The 21804-nt window shown below is 37.9% G+C and overlaps 2 protein-coding genes across 10 annotated transcripts in view; one reads left to right on the top strand and one right to left on the bottom strand.

The window, feature by feature from the left end:
* The window catches only part of SCLT1 (sodium channel and clathrin linker 1), a 47189-nt gene extending 35183 nt beyond the window's left edge, over positions 1-12006 (bottom strand). For 4 of the 6 annotated variants that reach the window (XM_080589467.1, XM_080589469.1, XM_080589471.1 and 1 more), the window contains exons 1-9: positions 11519-11707; positions 9420-9487; positions 8668-8720; positions 7694-7763; positions 6559-6614; positions 6055-6187; positions 5095-5217; positions 4561-4626; positions 2587-2657 (exon numbers count right to left, since the gene is read on the bottom strand). In XM_080589467.1, the coding sequence (XP_080445593.1) occupies positions 2587-2657; positions 4561-4626; positions 5095-5217; positions 6055-6187; positions 6559-6614; positions 7694-7763; positions 8668-8720; positions 9420-9487; positions 11519-11552 (674 nt within the window). In that variant the 5' untranslated portion in view covers positions 11553-11707. Of the gene's footprint in view, positions 1-2586; positions 2658-4560; positions 4627-5094; positions 5218-6054; positions 6188-6558; positions 6615-7693; positions 7764-8667; positions 8721-9419; positions 9488-11518; positions 11708-11870 lie in introns of those variants that run through there. The other 2 variants (XM_080589468.1, XM_080589472.1) reach the window with 2 other exon arrangements.
* LOC308194077 (UPF0462 protein C4orf33) lies at positions 11973-20986 on the top strand (the record flags this gene model as incomplete). Of its 4 annotated transcripts, none has more annotated exons than XM_080589476.1 (6): positions 11973-12111; positions 14310-14499; positions 16211-16271; positions 16466-16517; positions 16616-16815; positions 18239-20986. In XM_080589476.1, 5 exons carry the CDS (start codon positions 14319-14321, stop codon positions 18336-18338), a joined length of 594 nt encoding a protein of 197 aa, XP_080445602.1. In that variant the 3' UTR covers positions 18339-20986. The 4 variants fall into 4 exon arrangements, with proteins under 4 accessions (XP_080445602.1, XP_080445603.1, XP_080445604.1 ...); XM_080589477.1 differs by lacking the exon at positions 11973-12111 and adding an exon at positions 12118-12391; XM_080589478.1 differs by lacking the exon at positions 11973-12111 and adding an exon at positions 12118-12418.
* Positions 20987-21804: the final 818 nt, after the last annotated feature.

Below are 21804 nucleotides of genomic sequence, written 5' to 3'. Positions count from 1 at the left end.
TTTTTAATTTTGGGTAAGGTCAACTTCTGATCTAAAGAATAAAAGCTATTATCCTCTGGAAAATAAACTCCAGCAGAACTCTTAATTTTGTTTTCTTTTCCCCAGGTTACCTTCCAAAACTTAATGTAGCAATCTTCCCTTAGGTGCACATATTAGAAATAGGATGACAGTCCGTCACGAGCATGTTTAAAGTGTTTTATGATTACATAAGACAGACTGTATACTTTGCTATATCAATCCTAAAATACCTAAAATTTACCAACACATGCTTTTAGGCTTAGCAACATCAAAAGCTCCAAAACTGCACCCAGTCTAGGTCATATGAAACAAATAGAAATTCTCCCATGTGTAAGTTTTCGTTTTTAAACCTCTCCAGATTTGTTACTCTATTACTGTAAATCAGTGCAAATCTATTAAAAATGTCTGAAAAAAGCATCAAATTGTCAGCAACATATGTTATGTAACCCAGGCAAACTACATGCATGCAACTTCCTGGTAGAGAAACAACAGCTGGTGAAAAGTGTTCTAGACTACTTTGAGAATCACTGCAGTGCTTCTTTTACAGCTATATAGAGCTGCTGTCATTAGCTTTGTGAATACAAAGTACTGTTTTTAGGGTTGCAAGAACTCCGGCCTGATTTGCACGGAATGACAGTGTAATCACTGCCCATGACAAGAAACTCAAAATTCCTCTGAAATCCCGTTTGCACCAAATTGGTAACACTATGGGGAGAATAACAATGACAAAGTTTGTGCATGATGATCCCCAGTCAGTTTAATCAGTAATCAGGGAGTTACCAAGAGACTCTCAGAACCTGGAGAGAGCTTCCAAAGATGCATAAAGATTTGTGATTGCAGGGGGAGTGACAAGACAGCGATAGACCAGCAGTTGAGCTGTGTTTGACCCTGCCTGGAGTCACCCCACTGGTGGAGAGCAGCCACCCTACCAGATGCCAGGAACAGCCTGCACCCACCTGGCAGACTGACAGCACAGCAAGAAATAAATATGGACCAACGTATCAGCTGTGTGCGTATGGGAATTCTCAGGGTGCTTTCTCAGGAGCATACAATTAGTGGACTTGAGGAAGCAGCGTAAGTACACACAAAGCAGGAGCACTCACACCTCCAACAGGAGGGAGACGCAGACAGGTAGGTGGACATGTATTTCTCACAAAGGGAGTATCTGTGCATACTGGCACACACTTTACCCATGCTTCCTCTGAGACGGTGCACCTACATAAGCACAAGCACAAGTGAATATGAGATCAGTACTTAATTGGATTAGACAGAGAAGGTTGTATATAGACTTGTGGATGTTCATGAATATATTGCAAGTGCTCAGTACCCCAGCTGACCTGTTATACTATTAATATTGGTCATGAACGGGTATGCCACTTATCATCAGTTCACCGATTAATAACATGTAATGAACTATTTTGACTTAAGCCACGTGTTGAACTGCCTTCCCCAGCAAAGACTTTTAATCAGGAATGTGTCCCAGAAGAATGAAGGTGACTAGTCTACTCAAGCCCAGGAAATTGATAGGAGACTACCCTTGTGTAGGTAAGGAATATACATAAATATAAAAAATTTCCCCTATTATATATAAACTTCAATGCTGTTTGTAAGTAACAGCAACTACAAAAACCCACGTATTTAGTGCAAACGTAAGTAAAAGTTCAGACCAAGGTGATCCATTAGCTTTAAGTCAGTCCCAGTGAGTTTCAAAAAAAGAGCAGTTTCCTTTTTTAAAAAGCAAGTAAGGGTAAGAGCAAAGGAAATCATGACACCTGTAAATTTGACAAAAACATCCCAACTGAATGCTTCACTGCATCCCAATTTTTATTTTTGAATCAAAACCCTTGGAAGAAATACATAAAAAGCCAATGTTGCAAGTGTTTATTGAATGTCTAAAATAAGTTCAGCTAATGCTAATTGCTTTCACACACTTATTACATGAGTCAATGCAACCATGTCAATGCAAGACTGATCTCCAGATGAATGGGTACCAAAAGAGTAATGCTAGCAAGTAATGTCCAAGCATGTAGGGATGTGTTTTCTCTTTTAAGATAGCATGACAAGTGATAACAGAGTTGGTAAATACTTTATTTCAACAAATACGTTGAATACCACCTTAATCTTTGATTTCCATTACATTTTCCTTCCTTAAATTACATCATTTTCTGAAAATAGTTTTTTCCCACAGAAAAATTATAGCTAATGAAAAAGAGGTTATAAGTTCCCCTTTGAAAATATCTTCACTGACCAAGGTAACTGCATGTGTGAACAGGTCCTGGTCCTAATTTGCTATGCAGAAGAAACTTAAAAATAACCATTAAGACAAATAAAGCTTCTCTTACCTCTAATGTCCCCATAGGCTATGGTTTAGAGCTCTTGGAGAAATTTTAAGTGTTAAAATTTAAAGCTACTTTGAACATTCAAATTTCAGGACCGTGATGAGTAGCCACCTACGTAACAGGATGTTGTACAAATGGTGCTACAGGACAAAAAGAGGCCCATAATAAAGCAGTAAGCTAAAAAAGGCTATAGGAAAAAAATATCATTTTTAAATTGCCTGTTTTATACCTCAGTTGCTTTCGTAGCTGCTCTAGTTCCACATTCTGTTCCGTTACAGTTTGTAGAAATTGTTGATTGCTCTGCAAAACAAGGAGAGATTTATAGCATGTTCCCATTTTATTGAAAGTCTCATATATTCAGAGTTAAAGGACATTTCTACAGAATAGAATGCCGTAAGAATACCTGATAAAGTCTATGTAACACTGGCTGGTCTCCAAGGTGCCAGGCTTTAGGTACAGTAATATAGAAAGGCAAATGAAGGGTGATGTTACCCCATCTTCCATTTCTTTCCCCTGTTGGTAGTATAAGAACTTCCAGAGATGAGGACTGTAATAGCTCAGATCTACCATCTACATTTCCCATCTAGTTGCTTTAGGTACCTAGAATACCTTAGATAAATGAGTATCACAGTAGACCACATACTGCTGGAAAGAATTCCTTTGTTTTAAATAGGCTGACTAATAATAATAAATAAAAAAAAAACAACAAACCAAAACCTTGTATTTAATGCCCTCTTGCCCTGAGGCAGCAAGCAATTGTTTATCTATCAACCTTCTATGCGACCCAGAGTGCTAGAAATCTCATCCTCTTTCAGGTGTCCTCTCATCTGAAAGTAATTTAGTATTTGTTATCCAACTAGCCTTTCCTAGATCTTACATTCAGATGAGAGATGACCACAACTTGAATATAGGTAGCATTCAAGACCCTACTGTACTGTGGACTTCAGCTCAGTACCCAACCCCAATGCTAACATTCTTCTTGCTTTCTTGACTGTTGCTGAGAATTGTTTTCAGAACCTTCATACTTGTAAAATATGTATTCTGAGCGTTAACAAATATTTCAGGACTAATACTAAGTACCCTACGTGAAAGCTCCATTTTGCCCTCATGGGTTATTCTGCTTGTATAATTATTAATAAAATGTCTGACAAAATGCATTCATGTATTTGATATCATGTCTTACTGCAAATTTCTGTATCCTATTTCAGTTTTCGTTAGCTTAAATACTTTAACATTAGTAGTGAGTGCTGTTGTTTCATTACTGGATCTCATTTCCAGAACATTTATAAATATGCCGAAAAGCTCAAACCTGAACACATCTACGGAACACAGATGTTTAGCCATGATAAAAAAACAAAACAACTAGTTACTTCTGCTCTCCACTCCTCATTTTTCAGTTTTGTAGCTTAAGAAAGGGAATGCTTCTTTATTTCTTGACATTCGTAACAGACCTTGTCAAACTGTGTGGAGAACGCAAACAAATGGATAACCTTTACCTTAACATTGTCTTCTTCAAAGAAAACATGTATTTCACCCTTCTCCGCATCATTTTTCCAATATTATGATTTTAAGCATTCAGACATTCTATTTTCTGTTACCTCCTACTGCTTTGCTTATAATAGCAGATCAGTCTGCAAATTCCAAATCCTCACCAGAACTGTTTTGAAAGCTCATTGTATCTCCTTGAGACTGTTTGACAGCAATCCCTCAATAACTCTAATGTGGCTATCAACCTCAAAGAACAGTTGATTTTGTTAGTCACTGACTATATAAGGTAAAAAATCCTCTCTGAGTGCATTATTTTGCTTTTATTAGAACTACTGAAATAGCTTGTAAACAGAACTGCTTGCAAGATACAATTCTATAGCAATCTGCAGTATTGTACTCAATATCAGTAGCGGCTTGACTGAAGCACTACATTTTTTTCAGCCCACAGCTTGCAAATGGTGGCACAACAAAGAATTTAAGTATTTAAATAAAGAATTTTAAGGAAATTCAGAATTCAGGAAAAAAAGCCATTACTTCTTGATTTAAAAGCCATTACTTCTCGATTTTTGACTTGTTCCTAGACAAGTTTGCAAATCTGAATGGCACAAGGTCTATCCAAGCACGTATCTATGAGGGACATTTTGCTTTCAGTTTGCGCTTCAGGGCTCCTGTAGAAAAAATAAATTCAGTAAGTCACTGCTCAGGTTTTACTTACCAACTCTATTTTCTCATTGGCTGCATGCAGTTGCTGAGTCAGCTGGTGGAAGCTAGTCAGCTGATCCTAAAAAAAAGGATTGAGCTTCTTGTGTTTACCATCATAAGGATATGATGATCAGTCAACTAAAAACATTTTTGAAAATTCATGCACATTACAGGAAATCCAATATACTTTGTAAATTAGTGATTTGATTACTTCTAGCTGTTGACCTGGTAATCTAGCAAATTAGATTTACTACTGAAAAATGTATCTGAATTTCACTCAGTTAAATGAAAGCATACAGTACTTCTAATGGGCCACACAGGCTATGATGGTACTACAAACATTTCACAGTAGCAAACATGTATCTACAACATGTTAGCAATTATTTGATGCATCAGTGAACACATCTGACCACTCAACATTTGATGTGACTATTACAGAAAACAGTATGATAGAACCACCCCACCTCAGTTTGACTACACACAGACCCAAAATCTTCACCGTATACAATGACATTCAAAAATTAACAAAAATATAAATGAAAATTACTTTCTGCTTTTGTCTTTCAGCCACGTGGATTTGCGTTTCAGTCATGCGTTCCTGGTACTGCTGCCGAAGGCGATCAAGCTCCTGTGATACAGTCTGCCAGAGCTCTATTGCTTGTTCTTTTTCCTAAGAAGTTGCAGAACAAAGGTCTATATAAAATACTGTCTTACTACAGTACATTTACTTTCATCTACTGTTCCCCAAAAAGAAAAGACTTAACTTTTCTTCTGAAATGTCTTTTTGTACTCTGTACATATTACAACCACAAAGACAAAACAACAAATTCAGAGGTAGAAAAAGATGTTTGCGAGTTCAAATTCCACGCAGATGAGAATTGCAAGTTTTGCACAGTTTTGTAGCTCTCTCCAGAAAAGCAGTTCCACTAAAGTTCTGAAACTGTCAAACGCAAACTTTTACAAGTATTTACTCTAGGGCTATGGTATATCAAGAGTCAAATACAAAACTTCAGCTGTCAATTTAGCTTCAATTTAGTCCAATGCAACAGGATTGACACATCACTGCAACATGTTCATGAGATTTTGCTGATCTTTTTGGATTTAATTGTTACTTTCTATATTCCACATATACTTGCCTCTTCATTTCACATTACGATGTTTTTTTCTTTAAATCAAAATGACAACCTACCACAGTAACTTGAACTGAACAGAATATTTTATTCATCTCCTGGTCAGGAAATCAACATAAAGATCAAGTAAACTAGGTAAAATTAGAGGCAAATTAACATAAAAACTTCCTAGGTGTATGAAACTAGAAAGGAACTTCCTTCAGGTTTTGCTGTCCATACTATACATACCTTTTTTTAGCTACGTAAAATCAAGACGATCTCAAAATAGTCTCAAGAAAGTGTTCTAAATGAATTCTGAACCAAGAAATAAACCATCTTCTCCTAATCTGCTAAGGCAAAAGAGAAATAAAACAGTACAAATGTTTCATCTCACGCACTTGATTTGTCAGTTGTACTTGTTCTTGAAGGTTTCTCACTATTCCTTCATCTGCAGGAAGATCGGTTCCCAGAGGCATGAAAGGAAGAGCCTCCAGTTGTGTCTCAAGAACCTCTTTCAACTCTGCATGAAGCCTGAAATTCAAAGAAACAAGTTCAGCAAAATATTTCTTTAACATATTATTTTTTTAAATCAACTAAGTTATGTACCTTCGATCTGTACATAATGTTGACATCTGACATTTAAATCTATTAAGCAAGATATGTTCTAGAAAAACAATAAACAGTTTTAAATAGCTTTGTATCTAGTTCTTTTACACAGATATGGCTGAACCTCCTAGTCTGGTGGTGTAATATATATTAAGCACTTAACTAACACTAAGTACATGAGTATGAAATCTTGAATTATTAAGTGGCTTCACAAGACTTCAAAGTCTTAGGAAAAAAAAAACCTAAGATTTAAAAATCAAGAACAACAGCAATAATAAGTCAGTACACTTATTTACCTTTCATTTTCCTTGGTGACTTGCTCAGATTTTAGTCTCATCTCACCTATCTGTACCTAATACAAAAACATGCACAAGTAAGCTCTTAAGCGACAAACTTGAGCAACTCGCTCTTATGTTTTTCTCTGAGTGATACTGTAAAACACAGACAACATAATTCAACACAATGTAGTAAATGAAAGTAACATTTCCTTCTGTAAGAAAAGTCACAAGATGCCACTTAAATTTAACAGCTGCTAAATCCTGTTAAAAAGTTACACCTGAGCATTTCTAAGTTGTTATGACCATTAAACTTAGCTTTGGGAATTCCTATAGCTCTTACAGATACATTTTTAATTAAATCATGTTCTTTTACGGATACGGTGGATAAATACTTACTGTGTACAGGATGAATTAAGAAAAAAGTTTAAGAACTCTTTAAGGAACAATTTCAGTTTGTAATAGCTGAATCAACTGCTTTGTTAACAGAAGGAGTGCCCTTCTGCAATCAACCAAGTTTGAAGACTATTTGTGGATGCTCTACTATGGACATAAGATTAAGTGCACTGAAACAAAACTGTAATGTAGCTTTTGCATGTAGATCACAAGTGAGAACTGATCTTTGCTCCACAAATTTTAATTATTAAACACACTTTACTTTTCAGGAATCATAGGAATCATTGGTTTCATTTGCCTGTGCTTTGAAAGGAAGACAAACAGTTCCCTCTCCCCCAGTCTCCATGATATCAAACATTTCAATTATTTGAGTTTGAATAAGAACATAGAAGTATGGGTGTATCTACTTCCAAGACCGAGCTGGACTGTGTGGCCAAGATCAGACCTGTAGGGAAAGGGGGAAATATCTGCCTCATCTCAGTGTCATCTAGGAAAGTACCTGCAACAATATCAGAATGTCCAGAGACAAAAACCTGCATGTTGTGTTTCACACCACCACTTCCACAAACACAGTAATGGCATAATTTGGACAACCTCCCAGCTTTTCATAGAAAGTTCTATTCATTCATTTGAGGTAGGCTGTGGTCTTGGAACTTTGTGAAGCATGATACAGGCATGCTTTCCTCAACAGACAAAAAATAGTAGCCTACATATTAATACAGTAAAGCACTAGAGTGCAAAATGTTGGCAACATAGATACCTGATAAATCCGCAGCTGCTCCCTCATCTCTTCCAGGTGTTTATCATACTCTACAATTAGAGGTGATAAGCTGAAAATTGGAAAAACATGCTCAGAAGCCATTTTGTAAATGCTGAAACATTGTCCTGATAATCAACTAGTTTTACAGAATTCTTAACCTAGAGAACAGAACAAAACAGTTTACTTCCAAGACCAATATTCACCAACATCAAGAGAACAAGTTTAATTACTTTTCAAGTATGATCATTAACCACAGACTTACTGTATAAGAGAATTAGAATACACAACATTGTAAATGAGCTGTAATGCATTAGTATTTCATGCATAGATAAAAATCTCCAAAGATTAGAAACTAGACTTTCTTACTACTTTCACATACAACAGTAAAGGACCTATAAGATAATGTAAAAAAATGCAGTTCTACTTGCATACTTCCTTCCTTCCCAGTATTTTTGTAGACTACAGTAATTCTCTGAAAAATTCTCTATTAGTGATAAAGTCTTAAAACCTAACCATAAAGGGTAGTTTGTAACAGCAAGAAGAGGACAATGACCATTAAACAATTTACTAGTGGCCATACAGAAAAGTTTATTTGTGCACTGTTAGTCAACTTCTCAAGCAAACATTTTAAAAAATACCCACCTGACTTGTTTAACAGACACCTCTGTTACCTAGATTCGTACAACCTCACCTGCACTTTACTGTCTTAAAATTTACATTAGATTATTCCTTATCTCCTGTTCTTTATTTTATAAACTGTGCAAGAAAAGTCATATTTAAATCCCTGAATAAACAGAGGATTTATTTAAACACAACTGTTACAGGAACACTTTTGCAGACATCCCCTTACAAGTCCTCAGAGCTGTGAGCAAGTAAGTGTACATAAAACTAGGCCCAACTGGATATTTACACTTTTAAAAGCAAATGAGGTTTTTTTTTTGAATTAGTATTCTCGCTTTTTTGGAATCAGTTACCTTTGGTCCATTATCCTGGATCCAGATATACCATCACCTCCAAAGACATTTTTCTGTAATTGAATATCTTATGTTAGTACTTGCACATGACTGCATGTAGCTATTATTTATTTATTTTTTAAAATATGCAACTCAAAGCTGTTTATTCTGTCTGTACTGAAAGCATGTACAATATCCCATACAATCGCTTTTAGGTTTACATTAAAAAATCCTTGAACTCTGGCCCAATTTGAAAAAAATACAATTGATTTTTTTTTTTCCTGGAGATGCTCTGATGTAAAGCATAACAACATCTGAGGGGGAATCAGCTCTTTCGTAAAAGAACCCTTACAAGTCTGTGCAAGTGCCAAGTTCATCTCCACGCATCCCAGCATCAGGAAAGTGCTGATGCCCTAAGTTCTGCACAGATTTTCAGACAGGCTTATGGTACTCACCACAAAATGCTATCTTCACACAAGACAAAAAAGCCTATAGAAGTGAGAAAGTCTACTCTGCAGAAATCAAGTGTCTTTGCAGGGATGTGTTCTCCTGCATATGACAAACTTAAAAATGCACTAAAAATAGCAGAATTCATTGTTGTTATGACAGTTTTATTCTGCTGCTGCTTTGAAATCTAGAAGCAACTCTGCAGATGTGCAATGGGCTCAAGGCAAAATGACACTGAAGTGGACTATGTTCTAGGTATGCACAGATGTATGTCTTAAAACTGAGATTTTTTTCTTTAAACTACTTTCATACCTCAGTTCACATACCTGCTCAGCAGTGCTGCTCAAAATTTCATCCGTTTCATGCTGTTCAAATGCCACATTTAGCCTCTGATCTGAAAAATACAATAAAAGTTAGAAGATCATACAACACGAACGTTTATCTAGATAAACCTGACTGGCAGTCAGAAATGTTTTATGGTGTAGTGCTTTGAAGGTACACAACATGCTTCATAAAATTCTACTTAGTGCAATTATTTTCAGGAAAGTAGGAGTTCAAAAAATACAAAGACTAACAAGAAATAATTTGACGTCTTTCATATCATTACCTCCTAGAAATTATTTTATTTTTTTGCCTAGAAAAGCCATAACATACACAACATCTTAACGATTCATGAGGACTAAGTGCAACGGATCACACCGGAGCCAATTCAATTAGCTGGATGATACAAAATTAACCTGTTGCTGGGAACTGGACCCATAAACATTCAACAAGCATTCATATAAATGACAGACATATAAACATTCAACAAATTTAGGCCACAAGAACTTCATTGATACATGAACCTGAGCACTCATGTATATTCAGAAGAAACCCAAGCAAGAAAGACATGCAGACTGCTAGTACCTGCATTTTTAGAAATAAACATCAACTAAGGCATCGCTCTTCTCTACTAATCTAACTTTGACTATTAGGATTTCAGAGACTACTTGTACTGCAAATGGAAGAATCAGCAAAAGGTTGGAAAGGGAAAACAGCAGCTTTTCCCATTCATTTATAGCGTTCTTCCATCTGGCCAAGAATCTGAGAATCCCTGAGAATCTGATTTAAACCTTTGTAACTGAAATGGATAGAGAAAAAAAAGGGGGTCAGGAAGACAATACAACTGTTTCGACTTAAAATTTCTCCCCTGTTTTTCTTGATATGCATTGCAATGGTTCTTCTTGTGGTTCTAATATGCTACAGGAATCTACAGAAAAAAAGAGAACAGAATATAAAGGGGATGTCAACAAACAGGACCTGGAAGAGTAGTTGGCCTAACCAGCCAAAGCAATCTCAGAACATGAACATAGGTGCAAAAGGAGGATAGACCTTAGACACCAATTGCAGAAGCATTCACCTTCAACAGTAATCATAAAATTCATTCAGATAAAAGACGTACTTAGTAGCTTATCACAAAAATATGTAATGGAATGGATAACTATCACATGTAGGATTGGCTGCTGATACTTCAAAATGAATTCAGCCAAAACAATTTATAACTGATCAGTGTCAGGGATCAGCATTTCGTTATGAGAACTTCCGTTACAGGTATTAACGCAACAAGTATTTATGCTATAAAGCTGCATTTAATAGTGCTTACAGAATCTCTGTGTATTACACACATTCAACACTTTAGAAGTTGGACATCATCTATGAAAAAAGTAGAACATCATTAAATATATCAGACTTAGAACAGGCCTCAAATAGCTTGTGTCTCAACTACCACGTAAACTAACTTAAAATTTGTTCAGCATCTTTGCAGGATGCATTTTTTCTGAGAGATATCCTTGAGAGAAAAGGCAAGTCTTGCCACTTCATGGTGTATATTGTCTAAGCTCCATTTGGAGTCACACAATTATAAAATAAGAAACTACAGCCAAACACATCAAATACATAAAAAAGGAAATCCACAACATTTGAACCTAAGCCATTTGTTCACGTCACAGTATAACAAATATTTGAACAAAACTCAAGAAAGATAGAGGCTTCTGAGGCAAGATTACTGTTGGTACAGACAGAAGCTTTTCTGCTACTGAGGTCCTTTGAATCACAAGTTGTCCCTCCACCTCTGCCCATCCAGAACTGTCCTAACAAGCTTAGTATCAGCTGAATACTTGAGTTGCGTGAAGCACGGTCACGGCACTTCTTGCACCGTGATCCTGTCCATTCGCGCTACCCGATTTCCCCACCACACAGACTACAATGACAGGGTCAGCAAAATTCTTGGGACAACACATCAACTGCCTATTTTTAGAAATATAAACTCTACAGAAGCATCTTTTGCCAGTCAGTATTTTGGCGTTAAGCAGTCTAAGTACACTCTGATCCACTCGTTTTACGCTCGCATTAAAATTACCCAAACCATAACAGAACACATACTTACAGGTATAGTTTTCAGTCTGTAACACACATGTCATCAGAAGACAGTTTTTTTTTGGTCTTTCAGGTGTCAGTTAAGCAGAGTAACATTTTCGTAAATAAAGAGGCACGATCCTAAAAATTCTCGTGCCTGGCTATTACCCTCATTACGCCCTTTTAACGATTAGTCTTCTGCTAGCCATAGAAGTTTTCATATCGTTGTTTTTCGCAGCAGACACCACAGAAAACACCCCCCTGCTGTTACAACCACGGACTGAAGGCTTCCCTCTTTCCCTCCCCGTGCAAGAACCGCCCCAGGCTCCCAGGGGCCGCCTCCTTCCAGCGGCCGGGGGCAGCCCCGGGGCCAGCCGCCTCACCTGGCTCGCCGCCGCCGAGCTCCGCGGCCATGCCGGCGGTCAGGGCCGTCACCGCAGCCTCAGAGGCGGCGGAGCCCCCGTTTCCGAGCCCCTTACCGACACCGTTACCCCAGCCGCCGGAGCCCGTAGCGAAGGAAGCGGCGGTTGCAGCGGGCGGGGCGCTGCGCTAACGGTTGCGCACGCGCCGGCGAGGCGCTGAGGGGCGGCCGTTGGGTGCGCGCGCGGCGGCGGTTGGCGTGAGGTGAGGGCGGTTGGCTGGGGAGCGTTGGCCGTTAGGGTCGCTGTAGGCGCCTGGGGGTGTGGGTTAGTCCCTTGGTGGGCTCCTCCTGGAAGCTTGTGTCCAGCTACGGGATTGTGGCTGGTGGAAGTTGCCCTCTCCTTCGCGGCTTCCAGCTTCCTTGGCCTGGCAGGGCAGTTAGGGAACCCGGAGCACAGCTGCTTGGTGTTGTCCCGCTTCCCGTGTGGATGGGGGTCGGGATGGAAGGCACAAAGCTCTCTGAGGAGACGTGAGGTGGCCCCAGGTGCAGCAGCGTTCTCAGGGCGGTCAGGTGTGATGCTGGGGGAGCTCAGGTGTGAGTGCCCGAACCGGGTGCTGCGAGCTGCATGCAGCTTGGGGGTGTGCAGTGGGAGCAATTGCAGGTGGCTAAGAACTTCTTCTGTATGGTGTGCTGGTGTTTGGCTGAGCCTTCTGGGCATGTATAGTGTTAAGAGTAGATTGAAGATCCTCTCTACTTTAAACAACCCCATTGCTCCATACCATTGCTCTGTATTGCTATCTTTATTATAATTGAAAAGCATGCTAGTAACCAACTTCACTAAGTCTGCGTATGGTAACGTGGATCATCCTTAGAACTTGTACGTTTCTACCCAATAAGCTGTCACTGTAGGAGTTAAATTTTTTTTTTTTTTTTTATAGTAAAGTCATCTGTCTGTCCTACATGTACAAATAGCAAGGTGTTACATCTGTTGCGTCTAATTTTCCTTTCAGACACTGTGGTTAAAGTAGTGCTCAAAGTAGTTCAGCAGGTTCTGTTGTGGAACTCTTGTGGGAACGCGACAGAGCTCTTGATACTGTGGAGGAGAAGGATAAGGGGCCATAAACTTTTTGGAAACTGTGCTCCACTTATTCTTTTGCTTGTTATATAGATTAAGGTTGTTCTCAAGACTTGTGCGATTGTTTCTAAGGTAGAAATGTTGAAGTGCAGCATTCTCGGTTGCTCTGCAGATCTTATTTAATAAGATGTGCTTGCAGTTTTTCTGCAGTTTTTCTCAAAATCCTTTGCTTTGGCTGGTTTGCAATGACCGCCAAGCAAAACTGTAGCAGATTTTTTTGTCTTGCATTTCAGATTCACTGAAGATTTTTTGTCAATCTGTTTTTCTCATATTACAAAATCATCTAACAGCATGTAGTTATGACTGCTTTGTTTATCTGTTCTCTAGATAAATATTTGATGGTTTTGGAAAGTGTTTAGGTAGGCAGTGAAATGTCTTAAGCTTGGCAAAACTTCTAAAAGTCATTTGTAACCATGGAAGTGTAAAAACCTATGAAAAGCATTCATGTTACTGCTTTATAAAGCTAAACTATTTCAGTTCTTCTGTTGTCTGGAAACGTGATTTGGGGATTGTAACAGACGCAGCTGTCTTTTTATTGACAAAATGACTGATACAGCTTCATTATTTTTTTTGCCTGTAACTTGTTCTTATGTTGGTAAGGACTCATGCAGAATATTCTAACTTCTGCCTGCACAAATGGTTCTCCCTTTCAGAATAGTCTGTCTGGCATTGCAGAAGTATGGCTATAGGTGAGTGTAAGAGCAATTCCTCCCCAGTCTGCTTTGGAGTCTGCCCTCCAAGGGCATGCCATTTGCTTGTCCTAGAACTGACTGGCCCTAAGGAGGGTGTGCGTACATGTGATCAGGATGGGGGTGAGTTTCTCTAAGCAGTCTGTAGTTGGATCCTGTTCTGACTGTGTAACGGCAGGACTGCTGGCAAAGTCTCTAGCTGTAGAGACTCTGGGTTACGGAGCTGACATATGGAAGCTGCTTATGTCGTACAAGAGGCAAACGGAGACATTTGAGGAGACACGGATTTGTCTCACTATCCTAATGTTGTTTCGGCCTTGAGTTGAGGAATCCAGCTAACACTATACAGACTTTGACTTGTCATATATCACTTGCTCTACAGAGGAATTCAGTAAAATAATGGTTTTAAAACAGTGACTTGTTCAAGTGACCATCTTTCTTCATTCGTAAATAAGACTGAGAACAATAAGTGCTCTCCTGTTGGTCCTGTCTGGGAAATTTATGCTTCGTGCAAACTTACTTTTCCACAGCTTAACTGGCAAGGCTTTTTTTCTTAGCCAAGCGGCCAGTACAGTTGGTACTGAAATGGTATCTGGGCTCTTTTATGGAAACTTCCTTTCTCATTTGTCTTATGCAGAATATTAAAATGGAATTCACAATTGAACACACATGGGATGATTTACCTGTGAGCCATGAGCCGGTAACAATTGGGCTGAAGTCATATGACGGAGGGCTGCTAATGGAAGTTAGTGCTCCCTTCTTTAATGATCCTCCAGCACCACTTGGAGAGCTAGGGAAGCCCTTCAGAAACCTGTGGGACTATGAGGGTAAGTGTAACTGTTTTGCTGCAATTATCTGATTTGTGTACATGCTGATGTTCATCTGTATTTAATATGCCTGGTTGTTGTTTAAGTTTCTCTGATGGCTATTTTTAAAAACTGATCTAATTTTAAGTCTTGAATGTATGGCATCTACTAGTTCAGTTCCTTTGGTCGCGGTACTGCTTTTAAAGATCCAGATATGAAACGTAAAGTAAAATTCCTTCCTGTTTTGTCTTGAGGGCTCTGGGAAAGAAAGCTGGTGAAGAACTTCCTTGTAACCCTTGTCCCCCCCTTAAGGAAGTTCCTTAAGTAACTGTAAATGTCATACTGTATCTAGCCATAAACTACCCCCAAATGTATCAAGAGGGATGCTCGCTTTTTAGATGGTGAATTTTTTCATCACAAACACTTGACAGTAAGGTGAAAGGTTATTTTTATAGTATTGCAACTATACAGATGACTAGGAAAAAGAAGAAAACGTTACATTTATGTCACTTGGTGGACATAAAGGAAATGGACTACAGTGAACAGGATTGGTCTCAAAAATTGTGAGGCTGACTTTTCCTGATGTCAATAGTATGGACGTTGAAACTTGGCTTTTGGGTTACTGATATAACTTGTGGAACAATTAAGGCTTGACATATTTTAGTATTAAAATAATTTTATGAGATGTGTATATATAAATGCATTTGCAGTAGGTAAATAGAATTGAAATCCTAAATATAGTTTCTCTTTAAGTAGTAGAGAACAATAGCTAAAACATCCTTCTATTAATTGCTTACTTTTCCAAAGTCAATTTCAGGAACAGGAAGGTATGAAACAAAGAAAGTAGAGCTCATAATATGATTCAACATTGTACCCAAATAGAATGGGAAATATCCCTGCAGTAATGCTGTTTTCTCTCTTCTTTCCTGTCGATACTTTCATCTTTACCTGTTGCTTTGAATAATGTAGCAACTTAATGCTTCTAACAGTTCTCTGCTTTCTGATTATTGAAATACTCTGATTTAAGCTCTACTGGAACATTAATAGCATCATTTCGATATCTATTATACCAAGTAGGCTTATGTAAAACAGCATAATAAATCATATCTAGTTCTAACTCTAACTAAAGCTTTATGATAAAATACCTTTACTGCGAGAAACGCCAGTATAGTTCTAACTAACAGTCCTAAAAAAGTGATTCAGTAGTCGCACCTAATGTTCCGGTATATCTGAAACAAGTAATTCCTTGTCCAAAGGATCAGCTATTTACAGGGCAGAGCGTTTTGAAAGCTACTACTTTCTTAATATTTCTGAGATTCAGCAGGCTTTTTAATTGTGGTGTGTGTGCTTTGCTGTGAGTTCCTCTTTTTGGTGTTCTGCTGCGTCTGGTGCTCTGAATCCTCAGGCTACCAGCAAATACAAGACTCTGGCCCTTAAGTGCTTTAGGGTGAGAGTCTGCTGTGAGTGTGATTGGCCATGATCTCTGTCTTAACGCTATTTGTAGCAAGCATATTGGGTGAAATAGTTGTGCTGGTGCTATTCTTACTGCGCTGAGAGCTAACGCTACTTAGTAGAACTGCCATTTTTCTCATGCATAAGAATTTTTTTTTCTGGAATGGCATAGGCCAAAAGCCATTATGAAAACAATTGTTTAAATGGGATGTGAAAGTCTTGGAATACTATAAAATCGGTAACTAATATAAAGCATTGACAGCCTGTGTCTTTTTTTAAGTTGTAGAGGCATTTTTCTTGAGTGACAGAACTGAACAGTATTTAGAAGTTGAACTTTGTCCGTAAGTACAGCATGCTGGAAAAAGTTGTGAATACTAATTTGCATTTCTAGCTGTAATGCTTGTGAAATGTATGCATGAGGAAAGCTCTGGGCGCAGAAACTGCTTCAATATGGTGGATGTACAAATTTGTGGCAGAAAAGTACACTAATAACTTGGCATCGTTTTAAGAAAATTGTGGCTCTGATTTTTGACAGTCATGGACAACACTTATTGTTGCTGCTTTCTGGCAAAAGAAGAGTATGGAAAGTAAGTGGTCAAGTGCATTCGTAACGTACAGAAAGTAACTTTTTAGGTGCATGTTGGCTGATTAGAAGTTAACTATCTCTTTTTTCTGCCTTTAACAGGAAGAACTTCCCTTGGAATTTGAGGTGACCAGAATGGAAACCAAATGGGAGGGTAAAGCTCATCTTCCTTGGAATTATTTTCCACCATGCACTAACAAGTTTAATGCATTTGCAATTCATGGCTCAGGAGACCAGAGAACATATGAAGCACTTCATCCTGTGCCTCGATGTGAACTTCAAGAAGGACAGAAACCAGATTTGTAAGAACAAAATTAGTTCTTCTGTAACGTAGTTGCATTTGTCTTCCAATGCTTGTACAACAAACCTAATTTGGTTTTCAGACTGAGTGCTAGTGCTATTTGAATTATACTGCTTAGCCCCACATCCATTGGCGCTGTACTTAGTGTAAAGAACTGCCAGGTAGCTGTAATTAGTGCTTGATTTCTGTTATCCCCTGGGCGCATAGCAAATGATGCATTCGACACCATTCACATCTGTTATCACTTTCCTTTGCTAAATCATAGATGGGTTGTTCAGGTTTTTCTTTGCCTACAGCACCTCCTGAAATGACACTTAGTGTTAATCATACCAGATACATCTCAGGTGAATCTCTTTTGCTTCTCCCCTACTGTTCTAAACAGACTCATGTCTATGGATGGCTTCATATTATGGAAAATTTGAAAAGGCAGACAAAATTGAGAAGTATAATAAAAGGATACCCAGTATCAACAGAAAGACTAGAATATCTTGATATTTAAATTGTGCTGTGGGCCTGCTTATTTCCTAACTGTGTGGTTGAAATGACTTTATACAGGCTGCTACTTGTGGACAGTTTGTGTAACGGAACTAGCTCTAGGGGACCGCTATAGTTCTTATGCAAACTTGTTAGTCAATATAACATGACAATTAGGTAAACTGGAGAACGCTTGTGATACTTTTCAGGAAGGGATTCTTTCTAGAGTACCTTTTCAAAAAAAGAAAAATCCAGACTTTTTCAGACATTGTTAGCAGATGCGTTCATATAAAGAGGTTGTTTTCATCACTCTTAGTTTGTCTTCACATGTCAAATTGATGCTTCCTATTTAGAGAATTTCATTTACCTACTTAAATGATTAATAGTGTCAGATGTTCTGTTTACTGTTTGGCAGTTTTTTAATATAAGTATTAATTAGAAATTAGCTTATTTGTCATCTCAATTGTTTCTGTGTGGCAGCCTAAACGAGAGCTTCTTAGCAAAAAGCAATTCATAATGTTTAAAAGCAACTGAGTCTTACAGGAAAAAAATATTTACTAGCTTCATTGCATTGTTCTGTCTTCCTTGTTACTGTAAGGAGAGGATATCCTTGTGATATGACTCTTGAATTGGTCAAGAGTAGTAAACAATATTTGTCTGGAGTGCATATAAGTCATAAAACGGGATATAATTTTGTTCTTGACCTGACTGGAGTTCCAGGCAACATAAGTTGGAAGAATTTAAAGGTGAGCACTTCAGTACCACAGCACAAAGCAAAGTTTGTTCATAGCTGAGGATTTTGTCCTGTTTCCAGTACAAGAAACAGTACTGTTTTCAGAAACAGTAGTGGTTACATTCCTAAGGAAGCATGGAAAAAAAGATCAGTTCAACTTGTTGAGTATACATTTTAGATGCATAATATGAAACTTTTTTTTTTCCTTTCTCTACAGTCATCGTTTGGAATTTTTCAAAGAATTGAATCTGAAGAGACTAATGGGAGAAGATTGGAAGCAGCCTGAGTCAGATATTTGGAAGTCTGATGCCAATTAGCAAACTGGATTGAGACCTGTGTTTTCAATAGCACTACGGCTGGATGAAGCTGGATGAAAACAAGTTCATTTTGAACAGAATTTGTAAATATAAGATTAGTAAAGCTTTTCTTGACACTAAAAGCATTGATCAATCTTGAAATTGACTGTAAAGTATCTGGACCACTTAGTTAATTCTAAGTACATGAAATGCACAACTGCTTGTGTTTCAGTTCATCTGGGTGTGGAGCTTTTCATCTGCACAACAGAGATGAATCTGCCCTTTCAATGAAGGGAAAATTGTGCTAAAATTACAACTGTGTTTCCATGAGTGCTCTAAGACTGACATGACAAGTTATCTGGCTTGGAATCCATTTACAGCAGAAATGCCGTAACCACAGGATTTTCACTATCTTGTTTTTCTTGGCTGCTAAATGTAAATCTTGTATGCCTGAATTTTGTGTTGCAATCAGGAGAAAGAATGCTTCCTTTAGGAGCAGAAGCGAACATACCTCTCACGGTGTTTCTTAGCCTGGTACTCACACTGCAAGATGCTGTGGAGGTATAATACTAGTCAGCCCCTTTTCTATACTTGCAATTTTCCTTTACGTGTTGCTAAAGGGGGAACTCTATCTGGTACTTTATTAGCAGACTTCTTTGTCTCAAATTCCATTTGGAATTTCTAGTGCTAGTTATGTACAGAGGATAGATTTACAAAAGGTTTTATGCACTCCAGGCAAAGTTTCTGGGGAAAGCAGTGTTTAGTAAAACCTCGGTATAATTGTGTGCCTACAGAAGCCTGGCCTTTTCATGTCACCTTAAGGATTCAGCTCAGACATATGAAAAATTTCAGACTAACAAGTATTGTTTGCTTGCCACTTAGCCCTGGAAGTATGAGAATGAATTTGGAGTGCCTAAACTTCTCCATATTGGTAGAATATTTTAACAGTACTGAATACTGTTAGATTGTAAGTTCTAATCCGCTAACTCTCACAAGATTTACAAATGTTCCTTTCTTTTCTAGCATAGTAGCTATTCCTTAGAAAATGGGAAGCTTTTCCACTAACCGGATCACACACCTGAAAAGTAGGTGACTTTAAAATCAAAATTCTCTTTGGGTTAGTTCAGAATGAGGATTTCCACCAAGACATAGTTCTCATCCCTTTATTAGAAAGAGGGCTTCCTGTATCCTTATGAAGTGTCATCGTCATAGGGTGAAAGCTGGTCACATTCTCTAGGTGAAGATTGTTCTGGGAGTCTGAGAGAATAAGATTGTGTCATAATTGAAGGATGATCTTTCAGAAATTAATGCATGAGATGTGGTGTTTGGTCTCAGCCATTTGTGCAGCTTTTTCTTCTGGACAGTTGAGAATCCTCCAAGTTCCTGGAAGGGACTTGTGTTCATGTAGTCTAACATCCTGCTCAAAGCAGAGCTGTCCTGGAAGCTAAGCCAATTTGCTCAGGGCTGAGTTTTACTTAACCCCATAGATCAGGATTCTGCAAACAGGATCTGGGTAGCCTTTACATACTCAATACTCAACGAGTTATGTCATGAAAACTTGTAGGTATTTTCCATTTAGCAACTTGTGTCCATTGCCTTTTGTCTTCTCAGTGAAAGAGTTGGACATTCTCTAAAACCAATGATTAAGTAACTGAAGATAATTATTAACTCCCCATGGGCTTCTTTACATGTTGTAATTCTCAGTTTGCCTTTTGTCAATCTCATTTGTAAGTACCTTCCCCTCAGATATTGAGATAAAAAAGTGTACCTTGGGTTGTAACTCATAGGCAGCAGTGTTTCCAAGCTTTCTTATTTAACCCATCCTTTGAAAATCCTGTGTCTGTATTTAGATGTCAAAACGCCTGTAAAGTTTTGCACAAGCCTGCACTATTTCACATCTACACAGACACTTAGCACAGTGAGGGATATTAGTGGAATGGATTCTCTGTTCTTTTCTGAGCATGTATGCAGTAGTAGCCATAGTCTGGTCATGTTTTCTGTGCTATCTTTAAATCCAAATCTACCTAGAAATTCTACTTGAAGAAAAGAAGATGGGAACATCCTGTATTTATGAAGAACATCTGTGATTAATTTCTGTGAATTTGAATGTTTCTTCAGAGTTCTTTTTTTTTGGCTTTTGATTCCTTCTTTGTACTTTCATTTTTATAGAACTATACTTGCAAATTTATTTAAGGATTAAGTTTTGTCATCTGCAGAGTTTGGCATTTCAGTGTCCTCCAAAGTAATCAGCTATCCAATTCTTTCTGTTCTTTTAATTAGACACTATAGATTCCTTGCTATAAAGTGCCATCTGTTGTAAATTAGAAGTATTGTACATTCAATTGTTTGGCTTTTATACCTTCAATTGATACTCAGTTTTCTAAAGAATGACATCGTAGTCTGAAATTCTGAGTGATCCAATAAATGTTGATTTAAAAACATGTTTGAGATGTCAGCATCTGAAGACCACTTTTGAAATTTCAGTCAAAAGCAAACAAACAAAAACAATTCACTTCACTATGCTTTTAGACTTAAAATGATTTGTCAAAATTGTGTACAGAAATTTAAAACCAGTTTACTGCTTTTTATCACAAAGGTTGTTTTCTTGTGGTGAATGGCACTCTGTATGTAAGAGACAATAAATCAAACTATTCAATGGTTTTATTTCATTCAATCCCACTTCTGACAGCTTCAGCTTTGACTTTAGATGCAACTACTGGATTATAAATTTTGGGAATAGATTGCTTTCTGTAAATAATTTGAAGTAAAATAACTCTGTACAGTAGACAATATAATGCTAGAAGCTTCTGAAAATGGTATCACCATACAGGCTTAATTCAAGATGCATGCTACTCATAATTGCTGTCAGGTGGTTCACCTGTAGATTTCTAAGCTTTAAGAGTCTGTTTGAACTGTAAATGCTGCCTTTCATCAGGCTTCCAAATGGGTTCATGGGGTGCAGAGATCAAACTTGTGCACTGACTTGTTTCTAAAGGTTTAAAGTTAGATATATCCTGTAGTAGAGCTTTATTGGAGGGGAACATCTCAACATTAGACGTATGTTAGATGTAAGCAGTGTCTTATGTAAACTCTGCACGTAGCAATATAACAGCTTATCAATGGACAGTACAATACTTGCCAGTGTATCTTGCATCTCCTAGGTCTTTGCAGGGATGGATATCAGTGTTCATTGAGATGGCTAGCTAGTTCACATGCTAAAAAGGAGAGCTGCATGATGGAAAGCATAGATTATGCAAATATTCTATCCACAAATCCATTTCACTTTGATTTAAACACTTCCACTGTGTGAGCACTTTGAGTCATCAGTTTCTTAAAAGAAATCAACCTGTCTGATGTGTTTCCTGTGGGTAATATTTGGCTTTGTGCTAGTTACATCCTGTGGCATACTCAGTCTAAGATGCAGGAATTTTATTTTAGAAATGGGGAACGCCTACTTGGCTGCACAGTATTTATTTTTTTAGCTCTG

The sequence above is a fragment of the Anser brachyrhynchus genome, assembly GCF_964034855.1.
Source record: "Anser brachyrhynchus genome assembly, chromosome: 4".
Lineage (NCBI taxonomy): Eukaryota > Metazoa > Chordata > Aves > Anseriformes > Anatidae > Anser > Anser brachyrhynchus.
This window is presented reverse-complemented; position numbering and strand designations above follow the sequence as displayed.